Genomic DNA, 20,998 nt, shown 5'->3' with positions numbered 1-20,998 from the left:
TTTTGTTCTAAGCTAGCTTGAGATAGGTGAGATATCAGAACAGTTATTCGACGTTATCTTTGGACTTTATCTTCTCACAGCTCCTCTTCTTTCTTGCTGTCCATCATTCGGCTAAGAGGTCCCTTCTTTACCATGATGGACATTACTTCATAAAGGACATCAGCGGCTGCCATCGTGGTATGCTCTGCGTTGGTGTCATAAGCAGGCTATGGTTCTCTGTTAGCAAGGTACTTCTTTAAGAGAAGATTAAACTCACAGCAACTTCAACAATGTCTGCAGCGATAAGGTTCAAGCTCTCAAGTCCCCGGATGATCGTCCTTAGTTCTCTCGTCGACCATCCACCAGTCTCAGGGGTACCCGTAGCGGGAGCGAAAGCTGGATCGAGAGTATCGATGTCAATAGACAGGTAAACAGGACGATCAGCTCCAACACGCTTGAGAATCTTCTCAATAATGCCTGTTGTGCCGATTGTGTCAATCTCTCGTGCCTCAACAATCTCGAAACCGCAGTAACCATCATTGTCGTAGTCACTGGGACCGCTAAGAGTGGTACGGATACCAGCGTGGATGTTGGTGTCATTCACAAGTAGACCCTCCATTGCAGCATGGTAGAAGTATGTGCCATGGTTGATACTTGCGGCTTCTGAGGGCGAACCTCCAAAGACCTTTGGCCTCCCTGTAACAAATTAGTCTGAGTTGCTGCAATATGATAGAGAACCTTACAAGTGTCCAGATGACTATCAAAGTGGATGACAGTTACGGGGCCGTAAGCTCTGTTGATGGAACGAAGCAGAGGTAGGGTGATGGTGTGATCACCTCCAAGAGTGATTACTCGTGGCAGAGTTCGGCCTTTACTCGCTGGACCAACCTTGTCTGCATCTGTGACTGGTGGTCGTGAGAGAATACTGTAATGGCCTTCTTCGATCTGTTGGAGTGCGAATTGATTATCGTAACTAACAAATGATGAGTATATCTTTGCAGTCAATGTCAAAGGTGAAACTTACGAAGTGACTGGGATATCACCGCAGTCTAAAACAGTTGCCCAACTATTGAAAGGGTTTGTGGCTAGCGGTACGTTGTAGCCTCCACTGGGAATCATCAGATTAGTTACTGTCCAAATATTGAATAGCTACGACTTACTAGAGGTTGAGTCGTCGAGAGCCCTGTCGGATACCAGACGGACCGAACCGAGCACCGGGTCTATATGAAGTACCCGTATCGAATGGTGCACCAATGAAAGCGATGTCATATTTGATGCTGTTGTGTCCTAGACAAGGTTGATAGGGGAGTCGACCAAAGGTGCTGATGCCTGAAAAGACAGAGTCGGCCTGATAATATCAGAATATTGTTTCAAACACTTGACATATGAGTTCTTACTTGAGTGCCACCATCGCCAGGTAGCGTGTTGTACCAAAGGGATTGGTGAGGTCCTTCAATCGGCTCTTGGTCATGACTACCATGAGCAATGACGACAGAGGCGATGCCGAGGAAAGTGAAGGTCTTGAAGATCATAATTGAGCCAGCGATTGTAAATGTCTGAAGATAGAAAAGGATATGGAATCTTTCAGTCAATTCAACAATGGCCAGTAACCCAATATTTATACTACTCCCAGGTGAACTATCAAGTGCAAAGTCATGCCTGCATACCCCAGTGCAAACACAAATTAACATTACTATTTACTCATGAACTCTTGTTTCTTCAAGTTACAGGCATCAATCCCACAAGGAGCTCAACAACAAAGTGCTCTGAACCATCATTGTCGTCAACTCGCATCATCATCTATCAACGGGCGTCGATGAAGCGCGTAAATCACCAAGTTAGGCTAGTCTGGGGTAAAATAATTGATCAAGTTGCAAACAGATCGACACCCCGCAACTCCATGTCCTTATCGTGGGTAAATTACCACATTGGGTAACAGAGATATATCTCTCAGAGATAAGAACGTTACACGGTGATGGCTTCGAATTGATGCAGTGTAAGTCTGATGCGGCGTCGATGACAGGTTACAAATGCCTCATACTAAGAGAAATTAATGTCCATACAGAGAACAGAGAGGATGGCATGCATATTGCGATAACTACAGGCCTATCAAGATGAGACAGGCTAATGTGGCTTCAGACATACCAAACAAATAATTTGCTCTTTTTGTTAGGCATTATGTTGACAATATATTCATGACTTGAACATCTGGCAAGGATGATTATTCAAGTTCACCCGACGAAAGTGTTTAGATTTCCCCGAACCTGCCGTCTTGTTACACACTCGTCAGCTACAATTTAGCTTCTACCAAGTCTTTCCAATATTGCAATCAAGATGGCCTCACAGCATCCCGCGCCTGCAGAGCCCGCGTACCGAATTCTGGAATCATTCCCAGACGAAGAAACCCCTTTGATCCCTCATACCCAAACCTCTTCAATCGAACACAAGAGTCCTTCCCGTTCACCATGGCTCACGGAAACGATCGTCCTGGTCAAGGCATCGGTGCCAGTCATACTGGCATACATGCTCCAAAACAGCTTGCAAACAGTTTCCGTCCTTATGGTCGGCCGTTTGTCTCCCGAAGCTCTCGCAACCGCCGCTTTCTCTTACATGTTCGCCATGGCAACAGCATGGTTGATCGCTCTCGGCGGAACGACTGCCATCGATACACTTGGCTCGAGTACATTTACTAGCTCCAAGAATAAACACGACTTGGGAACATTATTGCAGAGAGGGTTGATAGTCTTGACGGGCTTTTACGCAGTTGTTGCCGTCATATGGTGCTTCTCTGGATACATATTTCGCTCTCTCGGACAAGAGGAGTTCATTTGTGTTCAAGGCCCACGGTTTCTGCAACTCTTGATCCCTGGTGGTCTTGGCTATGTCTGGTTCGAAGCGATGAAGAAGTTTCTTCAGGCGCAAGAGATTTACCGACCAGGAACTTACGCACTCCTGGTTATATCTCCACTCAACGCTCTTCTTAACTGGTTCTTCATATACACCCTTGACTTCGGTCTTGATGGAGCCCCCATTGCCACTGGCATATCATATTGGCTGTGTTTCTTTGTCCTCGTTGGGTACACGGCATTTGTCAAGGGTTCGGAATGCTGGGGTGGCTTCAACCTTGGACAAGCACTTCAACATCTTGGACCATTTGCAAAGCTTGCGTTTCTGGGCGTGATCCATGTTGGGACGGAGTGGTGGGCTTTTGAGATTGTAGCTCTTGCTGCTGGACGTCTCGGAACCATCCCTCTTGCAGCACAATCCGTCGTCATGACTCTAGATCAGATCATCAACACAATTCCCTTTGGACTTGGTGTTGCTGCATCCTCTCGCTTGGGCAATCTACTAGGCCTCGGGGACGCGGTTCAAGCTCGAAGATGCGCGCATTCGGCAGCGCTCCTCTCCATCGTTTTTGGAACCATTATCCTCGCCATCCTACTATGCACCAAGGATGTCATCGCCAAGCTATTTAACGATGACAAAGAGGTTGTATCACTCGTCGCGCACATTATGCCTTATGTAGCGCTATTCCAAATAGCCGATGGTCTCAATGGAAGCTGCGGAGGAGCCTTGAGAGGTATGGGAAGACAGTGGGTTGGAGCTCTGGTCAATTGTATCAGTTACTACGGAGGTGCGCTTCCAGCAGGTATCTGGCTTGCGTTTCACGGATGGGGACTATCTGGGCTTTGGGTTGGACAGTGTGTGGCTTTGTTTCTCGTGGGCGCGCTGGAATGGATCATCATTTCCCTGTGTAACTGGAAGAAAGAAGTTCAGCGAGCGTCCGACAGGATTAGAGTTGATGACCTGGATAGGACTTTGTAAATGGGAGTAAGTGTAACAACCAATATTATAGCAGTAACCAGGATGGTGAGGTTGGAACACAGATGCCCCATTGTGTTGAACTTTATTGTGTTAAAAGCTATAGCGTTAATTATAAGCTTTTTCCCTTTCTTTCTAGAACTTTCCTCTTTTAACTTTATAGAATTCTTAATATAATAAATTCTAATTTAATAAACTTTTTAATAATACTATCTTTATTAAATATCTTATAAATTATTAATAATTTATTTTTTTTATTAAAAATTATTTTAAAGATTAAAAAGTAATTTTATTTAAAATACTTTATTTTTTAATATATTAATATTATTATTATATTTTATTTTATAAAAAGCTTTAAAAGCTTTTTTTTTTTTATATAATAAATATTTAAATTTAAATTTATTAATTTAATAATTAATTATATAATTAAAAGTATTATAATTAAAAATAATAAAAATAATAATTTAATTATTATTTATATTAATAATATTTTAATTTTAAATATTAATAAAAAGATTATTTTAAAAATAATAAAAAACTTTAAACTTTTTTAATTAATTTTTTTCTTTAAAAGTAAAATTAATTATAAAAATTAAGCTTTTATAAATAATTTTTTAATTTAATATATAATTAAAATAAATAAAGATTTTAAAGTTTATTATTTTATATAATAATTATATAATTATATAATTTTATTAATATTAATATTAATATTAATAAAAAAGTATTTAATAATTAATTTTTAAAATAAATAAAAGCTTTTATAGTAATTATTATAATTTTAATTTTATAAATTATAATATATACTTTTAAATTAAATTTATATTAATATTTAAGTTTAAAAATTATATTTTTTTTATAAATTAATTTTATATATATACTTTAAGACTTATACTTTAAAAATTACTTAATAAAAGAATATAAATACTAATTTTATAAGCTATTTACTGAAAATAGTAATTTCTAATAATAGAGAATAATAAAGACTCTACTTAATAGTATAGAAATATTATCTTGTCTAAACTGTCTATAACTTCCCTGGCATTGCAAGCAACTACTAGTTATAATAAATTAGCATTAGTACTATAATATAAATAATCCCTAGTTAAACCCCTAGTTAATAATATTATAAATCTCTTATAAAGATAAGAGTAGAATTTAAAAGTTAATTAACTAAATTATTTATATTAAAATAGCCTTTAGCTTTAGGCTTTATTATTTAACTTTTTTTTAACTAATTATAACTAGAAGATCTTATTAATAATTACTACTTGCTTTTCTAATTATTTAAACTAGGCCTTATATAGTTTTTACTTAAGGGTCTAGTTAATTTTCTCTATAAATATTGTTTCTATTTTTAATAAATTATCCTTTAGCCTTTTTATTAGTTTTTTTTTTAGCTTTTTTAACCTTTTTAATTTTTTTTCTATTTTAATAAAACTATATATATAGATAAGGTATAGATTATATATAAAGGCTATTAGTTTAACTTTAATAAGGCTATTAAGCTTTATAAGTATATATAGTTTAATAGTTTCTTTTTATAGTATATTAATCTTATTAATATCTTTATATTTTTTTAATTATTAGCTTAATATTTTTAAATTAAAGGGTTATAAGATAGATATTCTTACTAATAGTTTTTCTTTTAATAGCTAGTATTATATTATATAAGACCTATAAAGGTTATTAGCTATATTTAATAAGATTAAGATTAATTAATTATAAGTACTTTTACTTTTTTCCTTTATTTATATTAATTCCTCTTTAAAATAATTTAAATTAATATTATAAATTAATTAAGTAATAATTATTTTAAATAATTAATTAAGATTATAAAAGAAAAAAGTTATTATTATTTATATAGCTTAATAAAAGCTTTTTTTATAAGTTATTAATATTATAAAGTTTATACTATATAAGTTATATTTATATTAAAAAACCTAAAGTCTTAAGAGAAACCTTAATTTAATATTTTATTAAAAATTTAATCTATTTAAATAGATTAATCTTTATTAATAACCTTAAAGAAACCGAGAAGATAAAAGCTTAAGCCATTATAAAAATTAAATCCCTAGTCAATAAGGTGATGCAACCCTCACATTCTCATAGAATGCGGAACTCCAGATAAGGGATGCTTGAATTAGGAATTGTAACCGCATAGAAAAAAGCTCACGGCTTGTGATAAGGGATGTGCGGTATCTCGATATCTCCATTCGGCTCCCCGGTGATGAACAGGGGTCTAGCCAAAATGGGATCACACCTGTACAGGGCAAGGTACTCCGTGATATCTTAGTGTTACTTATCTGTTTGCCTTGGACATATATAGATCTCCTAGCTACATGAATGTATGAGCGACAGTGGAATAAACACTTCCTTCATACTTTTTGCCTCAAATCGTGTCATCACCATTTTCTCAATGAATCACGACAAGATCAGTGGTGGTATTCTCGAAAAAGGGGATGTAACTGAAGGAGATTCCACGACATTTACTGAACCAGGCTCTGTTATTAATGCATCTGGCCACAGCGATCAACTCACTCGACAGTATGGACTCGTAGGGCTGACTGGCATTGCTGTTACAGTCAATAATGCCTGGGTTGTTCTTGGCTCATCCATCTCTGTGTCAATCCTGAGTGGAGGTATTTCTGGAGTCATATATGGACTTATGGTCGCTGTATTCTACTATGCCTTTATCGGCCTGAGCCTTGCTGAGGTAAATTCAACGCGACAAGTTCATTTACAGCATGTTAACCTCTGCAGCTTTCATCCTCCTGTCCAAGCTCTGGTGGCGTCTATCACTGGGCTACTATAGCAGCCGGGCCAAAATGGGGCCGAGTCACCGGCTTCTATGCCGGATGGATCAACTTCTATGGCTGGATGTTCGGGCTCGCGTCTTTAGTCCAGGTCGCAGCAAATGCAGGAGTACAGTGTTACGCAACACTCACGCCTGCCTTCTCTCCTTCAGCTTGGCACGTTTACGTCGCATATCTGATCGTGATATGGTTGAGTACCTTTGTTGTCATATTCTCTAATAGACTCGTGCCTTATACTCAGAAACTTGGGTTGATTCTCGTCGTTGTTGGAGGTCTTGTGACAATCATCATCGTCGCAGTCATGCCGTCGAAGCATGCCTCGAGTCAATTCGTCTGGAACTCTTTTCATGAAAACAACCTGACAGGTTGGAATGATGGAGTTGCATTCATGGTTGGAGTTCTGAACGGTGCTTTCACCATTGGGACTCTGGATGCTATCACTCACATGGCGGAAGAGGCTGCCAACCCGAAGAAAGATCTACCCAGGGCCATCTTCCTTTATATTTCCATTGGCGGTGTTTACGCTTTGGCTTTCGCCATTGTTCTTGGATATGCCATCTCGGATCTTTCAGTTCTTCAAGGAAATTCGAACACGTTTCCATTGGCCGGGATTTATCATCAGGCAACTGGAAGCACAGCTGCGACGTTTGCTCTACTCTTCATTATTCTAATATCGTCTCTTTGCTGTGTCATTGGCACAGTCTTGACCAACTGCCGTACTTACTGGACTTTGGCTAGAGATCAAGCAGTGCCGTTTTCGCAGTACTTCAGCAGGGTCAGTACGAAACTTGGAACCCCTGTTGAATCGACCTTCTTCGTGGCAGTCATAGCTTCGGGTATCGGTGGTATTCCTTTGGGAAGCTCAGTCGGGTTCAGTAATCTCACCGGATCTTTCATCATCATCACTACGGTTTCATACGCTATTCCCATTGTTTCGAATCTCCTCAGCGGTCGCAAGAGGTTCTCACCTGGACCTTTTCACCTGAAAAGATGGGGATCCCTGATTAACGCATTCACTATATTGCTTATCATACTTTTTGATGTCTTTTTCTGCTTTCGTAAGTAGCGTCAAAGTGACTGTGCGTTCAGCGTTCATAACTAACACATTCTCCAGCTGTAGGGTTACCATTCGATGGTTCTACTATGAACTATAACTCAGTAATTCTTTGTGGATTGTGTGTGCTCATAAGTATCTGGTGGCTGGTGTCTGCCTCGAAACACTACCCAGGCCCTTCGATTCGTCAAGCAGTGCCTGATACCGAGGACAAAGATGTGGAAAACTAGGGACTTGTAGTAGTCTTTTAATTAGTCACTGAATCTTAAACACAAGGAAATTGCCACTATTGTCCAGCCTTATAAGGATGGGAAATGGAAGGGGCCCGACGTAGTCAGTGTATTAGCTCTAGTAAATTCGGTCATGATCCATTTCCGTCGTATAATATCAGCCCAGGTTATCAAAAGACTCAATTACGCCATTGAAACCAACCCTTGACATCGTGAGATCATCCCACACGTCTCACTGTGGCCCCAGTAGCACTCCACATGCCTCAATGCGATGTACGGATAGTCAATGGCTATTGGAACTTTGGATGAATGAAAGCAATGACATACCATCTCTTTTCGGACAACATGAACTCGCTTAACACTAATGAACTATCTCAAATTAGCAAGGTAGCAAGACAAGTAGAACAAAAACAAGGCAGCCATCTGCAAGGATCGTCAATGTCAGCATCATCACGTGATAAAGTTGTCAAATAGATATATGATTAGTTCCCTTCACTAAATCTGTCTCTTCAAACTCAACATTGTAAAAATGCCGTCACGGAGAAGCGCGAGACTAAAGGCCAAGGCCGATGAGCCTGCCTCTTCTGAGAAGCAAACCCAGGAGTCCAAGAAAGCACCTAAACGGAAGGCCCCAGTTTCCACCGATGACAAATCTATCAAGAAAGCACCCAAGACAAAATCTTGGAATGAAAAGTCTGACGACAAGTCTCCTGGCCGACAGTTGAAGCCAAAGGCCGGAGCTGGAACGAACAAGACTGGAGAGTCATGTGTTCAAACACCAGCCAAGACTTCCAATGGCCCATTTTCATCGTTGCCCCCAGAAGTCTTGAATCTGGTTATAGAAAAGGTAAGTTACATCTCTCATCATTCAGATGGACACATTCGTTGACAACGGCTAGATCAAAGACACAAAGTCTCTAGGGAATCTAAGCAAAACTAGCAAGGCCTTTCATAGCTTCGTCATACCTCAACTCTTCAAGCGTGTCGAGGGTTCCGTGTCGTTTCATGCTCATATTGCCAAGCTCATCCGTACAATCGAGCCACTTCTCACCATCAAGCAAAGGAAGCAGCTCAAGAAGGAAGGCCAGTACAAAGGCCAGCAGGAGAGTTTCTCCAACAACACAGATGACAACGAGAGACCTCAAATTTCAGATTGTGTTCGACAAGCCATCTTCTACATTGGTGATCCGGGCAAGAAGCACAGATATATTGTTTTCCGTTATGTCGAAGAGCTTTTGGATAGTACACCCAACTTAGAAGTCTTCGCAGCCACGTGTCTTACAAAGTATGCATTCCAGTTCTGACCCAGCTTCTTGCTCTGCTAATAATAGAACAGGCCAATGGCAACGAAATTAGCTGCAAAAAAGAATCTTCGGGCTCTTTTTCTGAATACGTCCTGGACAGATAACATAGACACAGAAACAATGTCTGGAATTCAAGGCTTGAAGCACCTTCACTTGTTAACATCGAATTGTTTTAGCACTAGCAGCCCTCCCTTGGAGCTTATCTGGAACTCTCGTTCCACATTGCGGAGTTTGGACCTTGACCGGTCGTATTTCCACTCCTTGTATAAGGCAGTTGACAATTCGATCGGCAAGGCTGAATCTTTAAACCCACAGCATGACCTGAGCGCTTTGAGGTCATTCTCTATTAGGGGTACAAAGATTAACCCAGATGAAGTTGTTTCTCTGATTAGGGCTGTTGACTTTACTTCATTAGAGAATCTCAAGTTTGGCTACAAGAATGTCAACATTGGGTTACTCTTCCGACGTCTAATCGATATATTTTCTGCTACAAAGAATGCCGAGATAAAACTCCGGAGCCTTTCATTGAATCTGGGTTCCCAAGCCTTTTCTAATTCGATTAGGATGGTGGCAAAAACAGGAGAAGAGGACCTCGGTATAGAATTCATTTCGTCTTTTACCACGTTGACGAGTCTCATTGTTGTTGACGCCGGAATTCATTCTTCGAACTTACCAAACCCGGGTTTGAAGGATACGCTCTTACAAGGCATTTTTATGCATACAAATCTGACCACGCTGGAATTCAGAGATTCAATCTCTACCTCTGGCTGTAAGGTGCCATGTCTGGATACTCAGACGGTCAAACGTTTTATTGAGAACTTCCCTCAACTGAAGAATTTCCACTTTTACCCGGAAGAAAAACAACTTGTGAGAATATGTAGGCTATAGATAAATGATAGATCCCACTAACATTTGACAGGATGAGATCGCCGAGGTTCTTTCACGAGGCCGTAATCTGGAGTCGGTTGGGATAAGTACACGCGAGAGCACCAAAGACAAAGACGAAGAGAAAGGTCCTGAATTTCTCCGCCAACTTGTCCTTCCAATCCTGGACCGCGACTCGAATGACAAGGGAGACTATCAATGGGAAGACTCCAGTAAGTTCAGTCGATTGACAATGGGCGTTTCAGTATGGGAAGTTGGTTCGAAACTCGGAAAGGCCATAAAAGGGATGAAAAATGCCGAGATAATCACTTCAGCTTCGAATTCGAAGAAAACAGTCATGTATCGAGAGATCCCAAGCCCCATGCACTTGTGGCTTAGGGGAAGTTTGAATGAAATGAAGGACTGGGTAAACAAGGTTGCTAAGGACCTTGATTAGGACGTGGAAGTGAATTCTTGACCAACACATGTTGGTAAATTTACATTTATATTAATCAGCCATTGACTTTTGAAGACTGGAAAACAACTGCCAAATCACCAAATCATATTAATCAGCCATATACGGACTTGGTCCAACGTGCCGACACGCGAGATGCCCGCAGTAGCGTCGGTAAGTATTTATAAGCAGATGACATAATTGAACTTGAAAGTGAGGTCAACGTCAAGAAGCCAACCTTTCTTTATATAAGACAGAAATCTGTCCAACAAAGATGTGGAAATCATTCTTCTCACCTCTTTCAAGAAACAACTTATCTGTACAATTATAAAAATGGCTTCTAAATCCCTTTATGCTATCATTGCTGGTGTCGGTCCTGGTACAGGTAAGCTTGATGTCCTCACCCCGCTTATAAACTGCATCTTACTCAGATTGTGTTACCAGGTCGATCCGTCGCTTTACGTTTTGCCCAAAAGTATCCCGTAGTTCTCTTCGCTCGTCGCCCTGAAAGCTATGAGAGCACTCTTGCAGATGTTGAAAAGGCAGGCGGGAAGGCCATCGGCATTACTGCCGACGTGGCCGACCCAGCATCTCTAAAGAAGGCATTTGACGATATCAACAAGCAATTCCCCGACAGCCAACTCGCTGCAGCGGTTTATAACGTCGGCAGCGGTGGGTTCGTGAGAAAGCCCTTTTTGGAACAGACAGAGAAGGATCTCGACGCCAGTATCGACGGTTCAATCAGGTCATTCTTTCACTTTGCACAGGCTACCATTCCTCATCTCTTGGAAGCCGTGTCGGAGTCTCAATACCCGCCTACTCTCATCCTTACCGGTGCTACAGCTTCCATCAAGGGAAGTCCGCAATTTAGTACTTTTGCAGCTGGTAAATGGGGACAACGCGCGATGCACCAGTCACTGGCGAGGGAATTTGGGCCAAAGGGTGTTCATATCGCGCATGCAGTAATTGATGGAGTGATTGATATCCCGAGAACAAAGGAATGGGCTGCAAATGATGGTGTTGAGGATGGGAAGATTAGTCCTGACGCGGTAAGTTCTGCGCTAGATGTGTTGATGGACAATGGCTGACGTGTGTTGATAGATTGCTGAGGCATACTGGAATCTCCATACACAACACCGATCTGCTTTTACACAGGAGATTGATATTCGACCTTATGTTGAGAAGTGGTAATGGTTGGGCGCTGAGTTTGGGCCGTTCTTGGGGAGGCCTCAGAAGTACGGGCGAGACAAGAATTCGTTATATGTAGTTAGTTAGTTATTTCATAAGTAAATCTACCATATAAATAGGACTCGTCCATACACAAGTTTTGCCTTTTCCCCTCAAAGTGCTTCTGATACACAGAAACGTCAGGGCTGAAACTATGACTCCTTGATGTATCGTCATAACCTTGTTCAACCCCGCTTTTGTCCAAAGTCAGCGGAGACAGCCTCTCCGACAAGATATGCTTATTAGAAGCCACTTTTACGATACAATTCACGCATCTCAGCCAATCCTTATACCTTTTTAATTTAATCTAATACCCTCTTCTACTAGAAGTCATGCCTTCCTACCAGATCCACCACTCTTGCTCGCTCAATCAAAACCAGAAACAACTTCTGGCAACTGCCATCACCCAGCTACATTGTCGAGCTTTCAAGACACCCTCATTCTTTGTTCACGTGCGCTTCTACCCCGAAGAAAACAAGGACAACAACTACTTTGTCGCTGGATGGCCTCATCCCGCCACTTCTAACCGCATCGTTGGTCTAGTTCGCGACTCTGTATCGCGATCCAAGGCGGATTTTGACAAATTGGCAACCGACATTGAAGAATACTGGTACAGCGTACTGGGAGTTCAGCCACCAGACAAGAAGGCGAGGTGGAATATTGGAGATGAAGAGAAGAGACTGATCATGGTGACTTTTACACCCATGGTGGCCCTTCGAGAAGGAGGCATGACGATCCCAGAGGCCGGAAAGGAAGAGGATTGGCTCCAGGAACAGTTGCCCTACATCGATCGTATGGCAGTGAAAGGGATTGAGGGTTTTGCTGGATTGTACAATGAGGCTAAAAATAGTCAAAAATGAGCTGAAACTCGTGAAGCACAATTTCTTGCTCCACGAGCTGGATGGATTCTGGAATCCGTTTCATATTTGTTTGAAGGGCTTGGTTCACTTTTAATGACAAACTATATCCAATCACATGTTTTTCGGATAACCGCCTCCCCAGATTCTATAAACTGATGGTTAATCATTATGCATAAATTGTGCCATGCAGCATGGGGCTATTCAAGGATGAAGAACACGCCTGCGAAAGATAGGAAACCCGGGGTGGAGAGAGACAACCCAAAAGATTGGTTAAGCAACAAACGAGATTTATCGATCAATTAAGCGTCTTTCATCTCATCTTGTTGATTTGAGATCCACAAAATACGCTTAAACTTGTAATGTATTAATGCGGAACTTCATGTCCAGTTGTCGATCAAGAGTCAGCGGATTTAGTAGTCATATTACACTGCTGCTCTAGGGTATGACAAGTTGTAGCGTGATGACTAGCACATATGTAGAAACGTGTGTAAAGATTAGTCTCAGTGCCGGTGTAGAATCAGTCAGGTGGCCTTTATACCTTAGTTGGCTCTTCATAGAAATAAGAGCGTCTTTCCACAGCATCCATCTCTTTTACATGTTAAACTCAATTGCTAATTAATGCAAGGGCGAGATTGACACGCAGCAGAGTTAAAGTCATTGGCAGGGATACGCGGTACGAAAGGGGGACCATCCTCCAAGAAAGGTAGGCGGTCAAGCTCGGCATCATAAATATTGCCAAAACTTTAACAAATCTGTGTCTTCTGGGTTGCATTGCATCTCATTATGACAGCGTCTCTTTTATAGACCTGTACGCTACTATCCATGATTGCCCTTTCTGTCACTCGTTAGCAAATGTAATCATTTAACATTTCATCGTTCCTCACAAATTATTTAGTCTTTCCTTCCAATGGGTGCTCAATTGCACTCGTCGCTCATCTTCAATTGAGTAAATCTTCAACGTCATTTGAGCCATTGACAACATGTCTCATCGAATACCAATTGGTCCAGCATCTGGCCAGAATCTCATTGACCCGTGGACCCATGGAATTGGTATAATGCGCGATGTCTGCTCGCGCTGGTCAGAGCTCGACATAACCCAAATTGGCTCCCTAATCGCTATAGCTGGAACAGTCCCCACAGCTTGGAGATTCCTAAACACTCTCTGGAACGAAGCTTATGGCACAATAAGACGGTTCTTTCTTGCATCCGTCACAGTCCCCGGTGGAGATCCTTTGAATAGGAGTGTTGTCAAATGGATAATGGCTCATCGGGAGCGACATTATCGTTCATTCCATGGCAGAACTGATGTTGGGCAAAACGGAGATCGCGCAGCTGCTCTTAAAAAGACACGGCATTCAATCCAGTATTCACCCCATTGGAACACGAGATGGCTTTTCTGGAGCGGAAATCTCTTTCTTGTTACAAGACGCGTCGATGATTTCAGCTCTTCTTTATCGGACCCTAGTTATGATGGAATTGGAGGCGAGGAAATAACCGTGAGCTGCTTTGGCTGGTCAGCAGAGCCTATCAAAGCATTCATCGAATCCTGTCGCGAATACTCGGATCGGCAAACTCAATTCTTCGTCATCATCTACGCGCGTGATAGATATGGTTTATCATGGAAACCTAAAGCTCGCAAGCCAATTCGACACCTGGAGACTGTTCACTTTGACAACGGAACCAAACAAGACCTTCTCGGGGACATTCGCAACTACTTGGACCCCAAGACGCAGAAAAGATACCAGAGTCGAAGTATGCCCTACCGGCGCGGTTATCTCTTTTATGGACCCCCTGGAACTGGAAAGTCTTCTTTGTCAGTTGCCATAGCTGGCGAATTTGGTCTGGATCTTTACGAGGTTAAAATCCCCAGCGTTGCCACAGATGCGGATCTCGAACAAATGTTTCAGGAAATCCCACCGCGTTGCGTTGTACTGCTGGAGGATATTGACGCCGTATGGACAGACCGTTCCAACTCTGACAATGGGCAAGAGAGCGGCTCTGCACCGAACTGTACGTTATCCGGACTGCTGAACGTGCTGGATGGAGTGGGTTCCGTGGAAGGAAGAATCATTATTATGACGACGAACCACCCCGAACAACTCGACAGTGCTCTGGTAAGACCAGGCCGAGTTGATATGAAAGTTCTTCTAGGCAACATCAGTCGCAAGTCAGCAGAAGAGATGTTTATACGCATGTTCTCCCCCGATCTGGGCTGTACCTCACATTTGGACATGGACGAGATTAAAGAGTTGGCAGCCCAGTTTGCCGAGGAGATTCCAGACGGTGCGTTCACGCCATCACTGCTACAGGGCTTTTTTCAGTTGCATCTTGAGAGTCCTCATGATGCGGCATCTAGTATAGGAGCTTGGGTCAAGAGAGAGCTTGAAAAGAGCTCAGAAAAGGAGTTTGAGGTTATCACGGGGAAAAGAAGAGTCTGAGGCTCAGTTAATCAGTGTAAATTATATATATGTAAATTTGGCATAGGGTCTCGGGTTTAGGTTTTGGGTGTATCATATTTCATACAGGTAATTTGCGATTTATTCGTTTCGGCTTATGGATAGAGGTGAGAGGAACAATAATTGAAATGGTATCTGAAGAAGAAATGTGTGTAATTGAGCTTTCATTGACCCTGCTCTTAGGTGTTCTAGCTAGTAGGCAAGCTAGCTACCGAGGTAGGGGAAATCTAGGGCTATTTTAGGTAGGGAAAATTGTCCTAGCGAATCAAAACCCTCCTTAATACAATGAGATATACAGTAATGCCCCTTAAAAACCTTCCCCGGGATCATCTCTAGTAGGCATACCTAATCGGGCCTAGCCCAGCCAGTGAGCTAGTGACTAATTAGGAGCCTCTTTCCTCCTCTAATGGCTAGTAAAATTAGGAGTCGCAGGATTCAAACCTACTACCTTTGGCTCAGAGGATAAGCCGTTGGCTAAGCCCGGTGACTACTAACCGCTGGACCACCGACCCCCTGAAGAAGAAATCTATTGAAAAAGAAGCGCTCAAACAAAAATCTCCGGCTATCTATGAATCAACTGTATCGGTACACTCTAATCTCACACCCATCTGCTCTCTCCAAACTTGATGCCCTTGAATGTCAAATATATGGCGCTCAGCAAGCTCCACCGCCTCCTCCTCCTCCATCACAACCACCGCCTCCTCCGCCGCCGCCGTCACCACCACTGCCGCCCCATGAATCAGCGAAGAAACCTGCAGATTCACCAATAGCGGATCCCATGTGGTCGTATTTGCGTTGCTTTTTGTACTTCTTTGACTTTTTATATTCCTTTGAGTACCCTCCGTATTTGTCGTATTTGTTTGCGTAACCCATTGCGGGTTGAGGATAGTAGTCGTAGACCATTGGTTGCTTCTTCTTTCTGAATAATGGTATACACATTTTTATGGTTTGTGGTTTGTATTTTAAGTAGGTGTATTGTTGTGGTATATGTTGGTTTGCAAAGAGTCTCTTTGGCTGATATTGATGCAAGTGTGTATTGTGGCGGATTGGATTTGAGGATTGACTGTTGTTACAGTTTTGTTTAGGTGATTGTGGTGAGTAAGAGTTCTTGTCTGTATTGGTTTGACTGTTGAGCCTTGATGATAATGATGATGATAGTAGAGTAAACTTGAGCGGAAAAGACCATCTATATATACAAGATAATATTTGTATACGATCAGCCTTGACAACTTCACATGACGTGATGGTGGTCACCTAGTCAGTTTCCAACCCAAGGCTGAGCTCTCGGATATCGCCCATCTAACGTTGTTCCAGAAGACATTTAGCGTCATAATTCAACTCATCAGCCGCTAATTGGCTGTGTTAATGACACAGCTGAGCGGGCTGTGCAACCTAATAAAGGGGAAAATTGGACCATCGCTCTATTGTTACCATATTCAGTCTAGCAGACCATCAGCCCTGCTAGAAGGCAATGCCGATCTTTACTGGAATGAGGGGCGATACAGCGATGATCGACACGACACTTGAGCTTTTAAACGATTGCGAGTTTGATTGCTGCGCCATACGGGGCAGCTGCGTATTTGTCCCAAAAGCGTAAAGATGAGACGAAATTAAGACATGACTAGATTGCACAATACAATCTAAGGTGTCGTAAACAGTCGTGGATCTGAAGGGTTTTATATCGTTAGATAAATACTACTTGACACCACATTCCATAATTCAATGACATGCATATTGGTCAGTTGTCTCATATCAGCTGACGCCCCAAAAAACAATCAATAGTCAGTCCACACACTCTTCTCGCCCGCGTCAATCCCAGCCCAAGCTTTGGTAAGAAACTCTTCAGGTTGAGTAAACTTGAAGTCAGGCAACAGCTTATTCCACTCATCAGAAATCTGGAACGAGCCATCTTGGAAACCAAGCAATATACCCTTCACTATGTTGGCCGCGAACTCTTGGCGGACAGCAACAGGGATTGATGGATGCTCAGGCAAGGGGAGCCATGGGGCTTTGACTTCGCCAGCGAGAAGGTCTTTACTCTGAAGCTTTACGACAGTAAATGGCTTGCCTGGGAGACGTTAGTACAATGGCATGATAGTCTGTGGAGTTGAGTACCTCTGATCTTCTCTCCTAATGTCACCAAGTCATTCAGTGTGATATTTGAACCTCTGATACCACTGACGACAGGCCATTCTCCCTCATACTCCACAGCCAGAGCTGTGACTTTAGCCGCGTCTTGTGCTGTGATAATGGAGACAACAGATTCACCGTCATCAACGAGGAGAGCACGGCACTCATTGAAATTGACGGGTATTTCAAACATGGTGATATGCTTGGATGACATGTATGGGTACGTCATGTAATTGGCAAACAGTCCGTACTGAAAGAGCGTATACTCGATAACCTGAGGGTCTTTGATTAGTTACCACAAGTAGGTCGGAATCCAAATTGTTTACCTTCTTGTCCTTGTTGATCTCGGCTAGATACTCTCGAGTCTCTTTCTTGAAGTTATACCAGGGCTGATGATCAAGTTTGGAGCTATTTTCAATCAGAGCGCGAACTTCGTTGGAGGATTGGATACTTACGTTGCCCATTCACTAGGTGCGAAACGCTTCACGCCAGCGCGTACTGCAGCATCAATTAAAGGCTTCTGGGCTCCAGCTCCAGTCTCACCCGGCGAGAAGGACATGAAGGAAAGGACAGTGTGGACACCCTCCAAGAGCTTAGCTAGTTCGTCGACATTCTGATAGTCCGCTTTGATCCATTTGACTCCTGGCGCAATGGGTGTTTCCGGGGCGTCCTGAATTTGTCAGAACTGGTTATCTTGTCTTGGATCTATTGCCTTGCCTTTCGTGAGAGAAGTATGATTTCGTGTTTGTTTCTGGCGAGGAGCGCATCGAGAACTTCTCGACCTACGTCTTCGATTTTTGTTAGCAGCACATCATGAGGATCAAGATTTGATTTGTCGTAAGCATACTTCCAGCGCCTCCAGCAATTGCGATCTTGACCATGTTGAGCTTAAAGTGTGTATTGTTAAAGTAAAGCTTGGGTTTGGAACGTTGTTAAAAAATGGGTTGATATTCAGACCAGACACTCTTATATACCTAGGTAAATGTCAATCTAGCCATCGTCTTCTCCGCCATTTCGCAGTCTCAGGACCTTTGTCCGCCGATGGTATGATTGCCAGCACCCCCAAGGTAGATATATCCGACGTTCGTTTCCAAAATATCATTCTTGGTCTCCGGGCTTTAGCAAGGTACTACTCAACATTTGAGACAGAATAAGTCGGCCAGCTCTGTCACTAATTTATGCGCTCTACGTTGCTTCTTTTACTCACCCTTACGTGTGGTAGGAAAGTCTAATCCTTCGTCATAGAATACAAAAAAAAGCAGTCTAATAAGCCGAGGCTAAGTGGTATAGGTTGACCTGCTAATTTCGTCTATTGTTAGTCCAGGATTCTATGGTGTAAGACACACTATGCCTAATCAAGCTGGACAAGGTGATGACAAATTACATATGTCCGGGAAATCGGCGGACGAGCATGGGAATCCTTCCACTGTCAGCAATTATGACTTTATTCCCTCTCGGACAAAGACCTTACTACCTACTCACTTTCAAATTCCACTATCGAAAATGGGTGATCACATTTCATTGGATGACTATCAACTTCTAACTACTTCCCGACCTTCGGAAAACGAATCCGCACCAGCCCCGAAGCGGCGGAAACTCCGCAAAGGGACCCAGTCATGCTGGGAGTGCAAGCGGCGGAAAGCAAAGTGCATCTATTCTGATCATCTTGGCATTTGTGATTCTTGCAAAAGGCGTGGAACAGACTGCGTTAGCCAGGAAGTGCAAGAAAACCCGCCTCCTATAGGGAGTAACAAGCATGTTGTTGATCGTCTTGGAGAAGTCGAGGCCCTAGTACAGCATTTGCTCAAAGCTTCACAAACAGAGAGACAGTCGAATGATAGCCTTGTATCACCTGAGAGCTTGGAGTCAAGAAGACAAAGCCAAGATGATGAACGTTGCTCCAATTCACCTACCACCACCCACACCAATATCGATGTTGGCAGCGAAGAATTACCCACGGTTAGTCACCTCGCGTCGTATTTATGAAATTACTACTAACATTGTCCAGAATATCGTACCAAATACTACACTGCAGCTAGAAGAGTCACTGTCACTTCAATCAGAGGGTGAGCATGGTGATCTATATAATGAGCTTGTGGCTACCTGGCCCAACCCAAACGATATGAAAATCATATTGAGCCTTCCAGTCGAGCCTTCACAAATCATTCGCGCCCTCACTTGCGCGCCACCGAAGGACAGAAATTCTCGTCTCCCGTCTCCTACCAATCTTCTTCGATTACCACCACGCGGATCCCATCCCGTCCTCGTGGCGCGAAAGATGCTCGTATTAGCTACGTATCTCCAAGGAGTACCGATAGCATCAGAAAGATATCTTGACAAGCTCAGCATCAGCTACGAGACCATAATGGCCCGATTAGCCAAAATCGCGCACGACAAGGTCACTTGCAACGACGATCTTGTCTCCTCCCTCGAAGGCATAGAGTGTATAATGCTCCAAGGCCTCTACGCGAACTACAAAGGAGATCTTCGTCGTTCTTGGCTTGCGGCTCGCCGGGCGGTCACGATCGCTCAAATGATGGGTCTCAACAAAGGAGTAGTTCCATTTTCCTTCCGGGATGTTGTCGTCGATGTCAATGATTTATGGTTTCGTCTCATCAACTTTGACAGATATTTATGTCTGATGCTTGGTCTTCCCCAAAGTTCACCCGATGAGCCGTTACCTTATGTGGAAGAACTGGAATCATATCCATCCTACCGAAAGTTGCAGAATCTTTGTTCGATTGCGTGTGGGAAGCTCTTGAACCGGAAACGATCAGAGATATATGATCAGACCATCACTCAAGAGGTTGACAAAATTCTTCGAGATGCCTGCACGTCGATGCCAGCACAATGGTGGATCATGCCTACTCTCGCGCCGCACCTGGAATTACCTGACAGGATCCGGGAAACATCTCGTTTTAACGATCATTTTATGCAGTATCATCTTTTGCTTCAGTTGCACATGCCTTACTTACTCAAAGACGGTAGTAAAGAGAACTGCGGTTATCACAAGCTCACTGCAATAACAGCAAGTCGAGAGATCTTGACACGATTCATCTCGGTCCGATCGATGCCTCAAACAAAAACGCATTGCCGTGGAACTGACCTCATCGCTTTCAAGGCATCTACGGCATTGACACTTGGACATATCCTTTGTGACCATCGCCATAAAAGAATCGAAGATAATGGATACCATTTCATTGTTCAACAGCGATTGAGCGATCGAGGTCTGCTGGAACAGGTGCTTTCTATAGCAGAAAAGAATATGCAAATCTTTGATGACGATATCTCTAAACGGCTAGCGACACTTCTTCACTATCTCCTCGCCATGGAGGATAATGTCACAGCTGGTGTGCGATACAATGTATCATTCACGGAAGATGCCATAAAAGATGGGAACTTAGGCCATCATGTCAAAGCCAATAACGATGGCACCGAGCTAGAGATTCACCTCCCTCACTACCCAGTGATAAAGATCTTACGTCGTGATCCAGAAGGGAAGGAACCTTTGCCGGCTGTGATGGAGCTACCTTGGGGCAATGTACTGGCTGATAACAGAGTAGGCAGAAGAGCGAATGTTGGGATGGCAGGTTCCTATCCGGGCGTTGATATTGCTGAACCATTGTCGTCAACGGGAGTTGAGAGTTCCAGAGACGATCTGACGTTAGATGCAGAACTTCCGCAGATTATACCAGGAGGTTCAGTTCCAGATACATGGACGTTGGAAGGGATTGATATGAGCTTTATGGATACTTTCACGGATGGGCCAGCTGTTGTATAACAGAACAGATTTTAAATTTAA

The 20,998-nt window shown here is 42.6% G+C and overlaps 9 protein-coding genes across 9 annotated transcripts; 7 read left to right on the top strand and 2 right to left on the bottom strand.

The window, feature by feature from the left end:
• Window positions 1–74: 74 nt before the first annotated feature.
• On the bottom strand, window positions 75–1,511 carry FPOAC1_002364 (uncharacterized protein; the record flags this gene model as incomplete). Its single annotated transcript, XM_044846944.1, has 6 exons — window positions 75–206; window positions 257–675; window positions 723–952; window positions 1,004–1,087; window positions 1,140–1,327; window positions 1,377–1,511. 6 exons carry the CDS (start codon window positions 1,509–1,511, stop codon window positions 75–77), a joined length of 1,188 nt encoding a protein of 395 aa, XP_044712860.1.
• An 802-nt stretch (window positions 1,512–2,313) lies between these two features.
• FPOAC1_002363 (uncharacterized protein) lies at window positions 2,314–3,804 on the top strand (the record flags this gene model as incomplete). Its single annotated transcript, XM_044846943.1, has 1 exon — window positions 2,314–3,804. One exon carries the CDS (start codon window positions 2,314–2,316, stop codon window positions 3,802–3,804), a length of 1,491 nt encoding a protein of 496 aa, XP_044712859.1.
• A 2,416-nt stretch (window positions 3,805–6,220) lies between these two features.
• On the top strand, window positions 6,221–7,901 carry FPOAC1_002362 (uncharacterized protein; the record flags this gene model as incomplete). Its single annotated transcript, XM_044846942.1, has 3 exons — window positions 6,221–6,517; window positions 6,565–7,675; window positions 7,732–7,901. The coding sequence occupies 3 exons, from the start codon at window positions 6,221–6,223 to the stop codon at window positions 7,899–7,901; spliced, it is 1,578 nt and encodes a 525-aa protein (XP_044712858.1).
• A 529-nt stretch (window positions 7,902–8,430) lies between these two features.
• FPOAC1_002361 (uncharacterized protein) lies at window positions 8,431–10,526 on the top strand (the record flags this gene model as incomplete). Its single annotated transcript, XM_044846941.1, has 4 exons — window positions 8,431–8,748; window positions 8,801–9,186; window positions 9,238–10,072; window positions 10,125–10,526. 4 exons carry the CDS (start codon window positions 8,431–8,433, stop codon window positions 10,524–10,526), a joined length of 1,941 nt encoding a protein of 646 aa, XP_044712857.1.
• A 330-nt stretch (window positions 10,527–10,856) lies between these two features.
• FPOAC1_002360 (uncharacterized protein) lies at window positions 10,857–11,714 on the top strand (the record flags this gene model as incomplete). Its single annotated transcript, XM_044846940.1, has 3 exons — window positions 10,857–10,908; window positions 10,968–11,572; window positions 11,625–11,714. The coding sequence occupies 3 exons, from the start codon at window positions 10,857–10,859 to the stop codon at window positions 11,712–11,714; spliced, it is 747 nt and encodes a 248-aa protein (XP_044712856.1).
• Window positions 11,715–12,082: 368 nt separating this feature from the next.
• Window positions 12,083–12,610, top strand: FPOAC1_002359 (uncharacterized protein; the record flags this gene model as incomplete). Its single annotated transcript, XM_044846939.1, has 1 exon — window positions 12,083–12,610. One exon carries the CDS (start codon window positions 12,083–12,085, stop codon window positions 12,608–12,610), a length of 528 nt encoding a protein of 175 aa, XP_044712855.1.
• Window positions 12,611–13,590: 980 nt separating this feature from the next.
• Window positions 13,591–15,048, top strand: FPOAC1_002358 (uncharacterized protein; the record flags this gene model as incomplete). The annotated part of the gene is made up of 1 exon (XM_044846938.1): window positions 13,591–15,048. One exon carries the CDS (start codon window positions 13,591–13,593, stop codon window positions 15,046–15,048), a length of 1,458 nt encoding a protein of 485 aa, XP_044712854.1.
• A 672-nt stretch (window positions 15,049–15,720) lies between these two features.
• FPOAC1_002357 (uncharacterized protein) lies at window positions 15,721–18,077 on the bottom strand (the record flags this gene model as incomplete). The annotated part of the gene is made up of 7 exons (XM_044846937.1): window positions 15,721–15,985; window positions 16,858–17,134; window positions 17,182–17,470; window positions 17,523–17,604; window positions 17,652–17,866; window positions 17,971–17,984; window positions 18,044–18,077. 7 exons carry the CDS (start codon window positions 18,075–18,077, stop codon window positions 15,721–15,723), a joined length of 1,176 nt encoding a protein of 391 aa, XP_044712853.1.
• A 466-nt stretch (window positions 18,078–18,543) lies between these two features.
• On the top strand, window positions 18,544–20,977 carry FPOAC1_002356 (uncharacterized protein; the record flags this gene model as incomplete). Its single annotated transcript, XM_044846936.1, has 2 exons — window positions 18,544–19,155; window positions 19,205–20,977. The coding sequence occupies 2 exons, from the start codon at window positions 18,544–18,546 to the stop codon at window positions 20,975–20,977; spliced, it is 2,385 nt and encodes a 794-aa protein (XP_044712852.1).
• Between the last annotated feature and the right edge of the window lie 21 nt (window positions 20,978–20,998).

This window comes from Fusarium poae, chromosome 1 (genome assembly GCF_019609905.1).
Source record: "Fusarium poae strain DAOMC 252244 chromosome 1, whole genome shotgun sequence".
Classification (NCBI taxonomy): Eukaryota; Fungi; Ascomycota; class Sordariomycetes; order Hypocreales; family Nectriaceae; genus Fusarium; species Fusarium poae.
The sequence above is the reverse complement of the archived record's forward strand: the minus strand, read 5'-3'. Positions and strand labels throughout refer to the sequence as shown.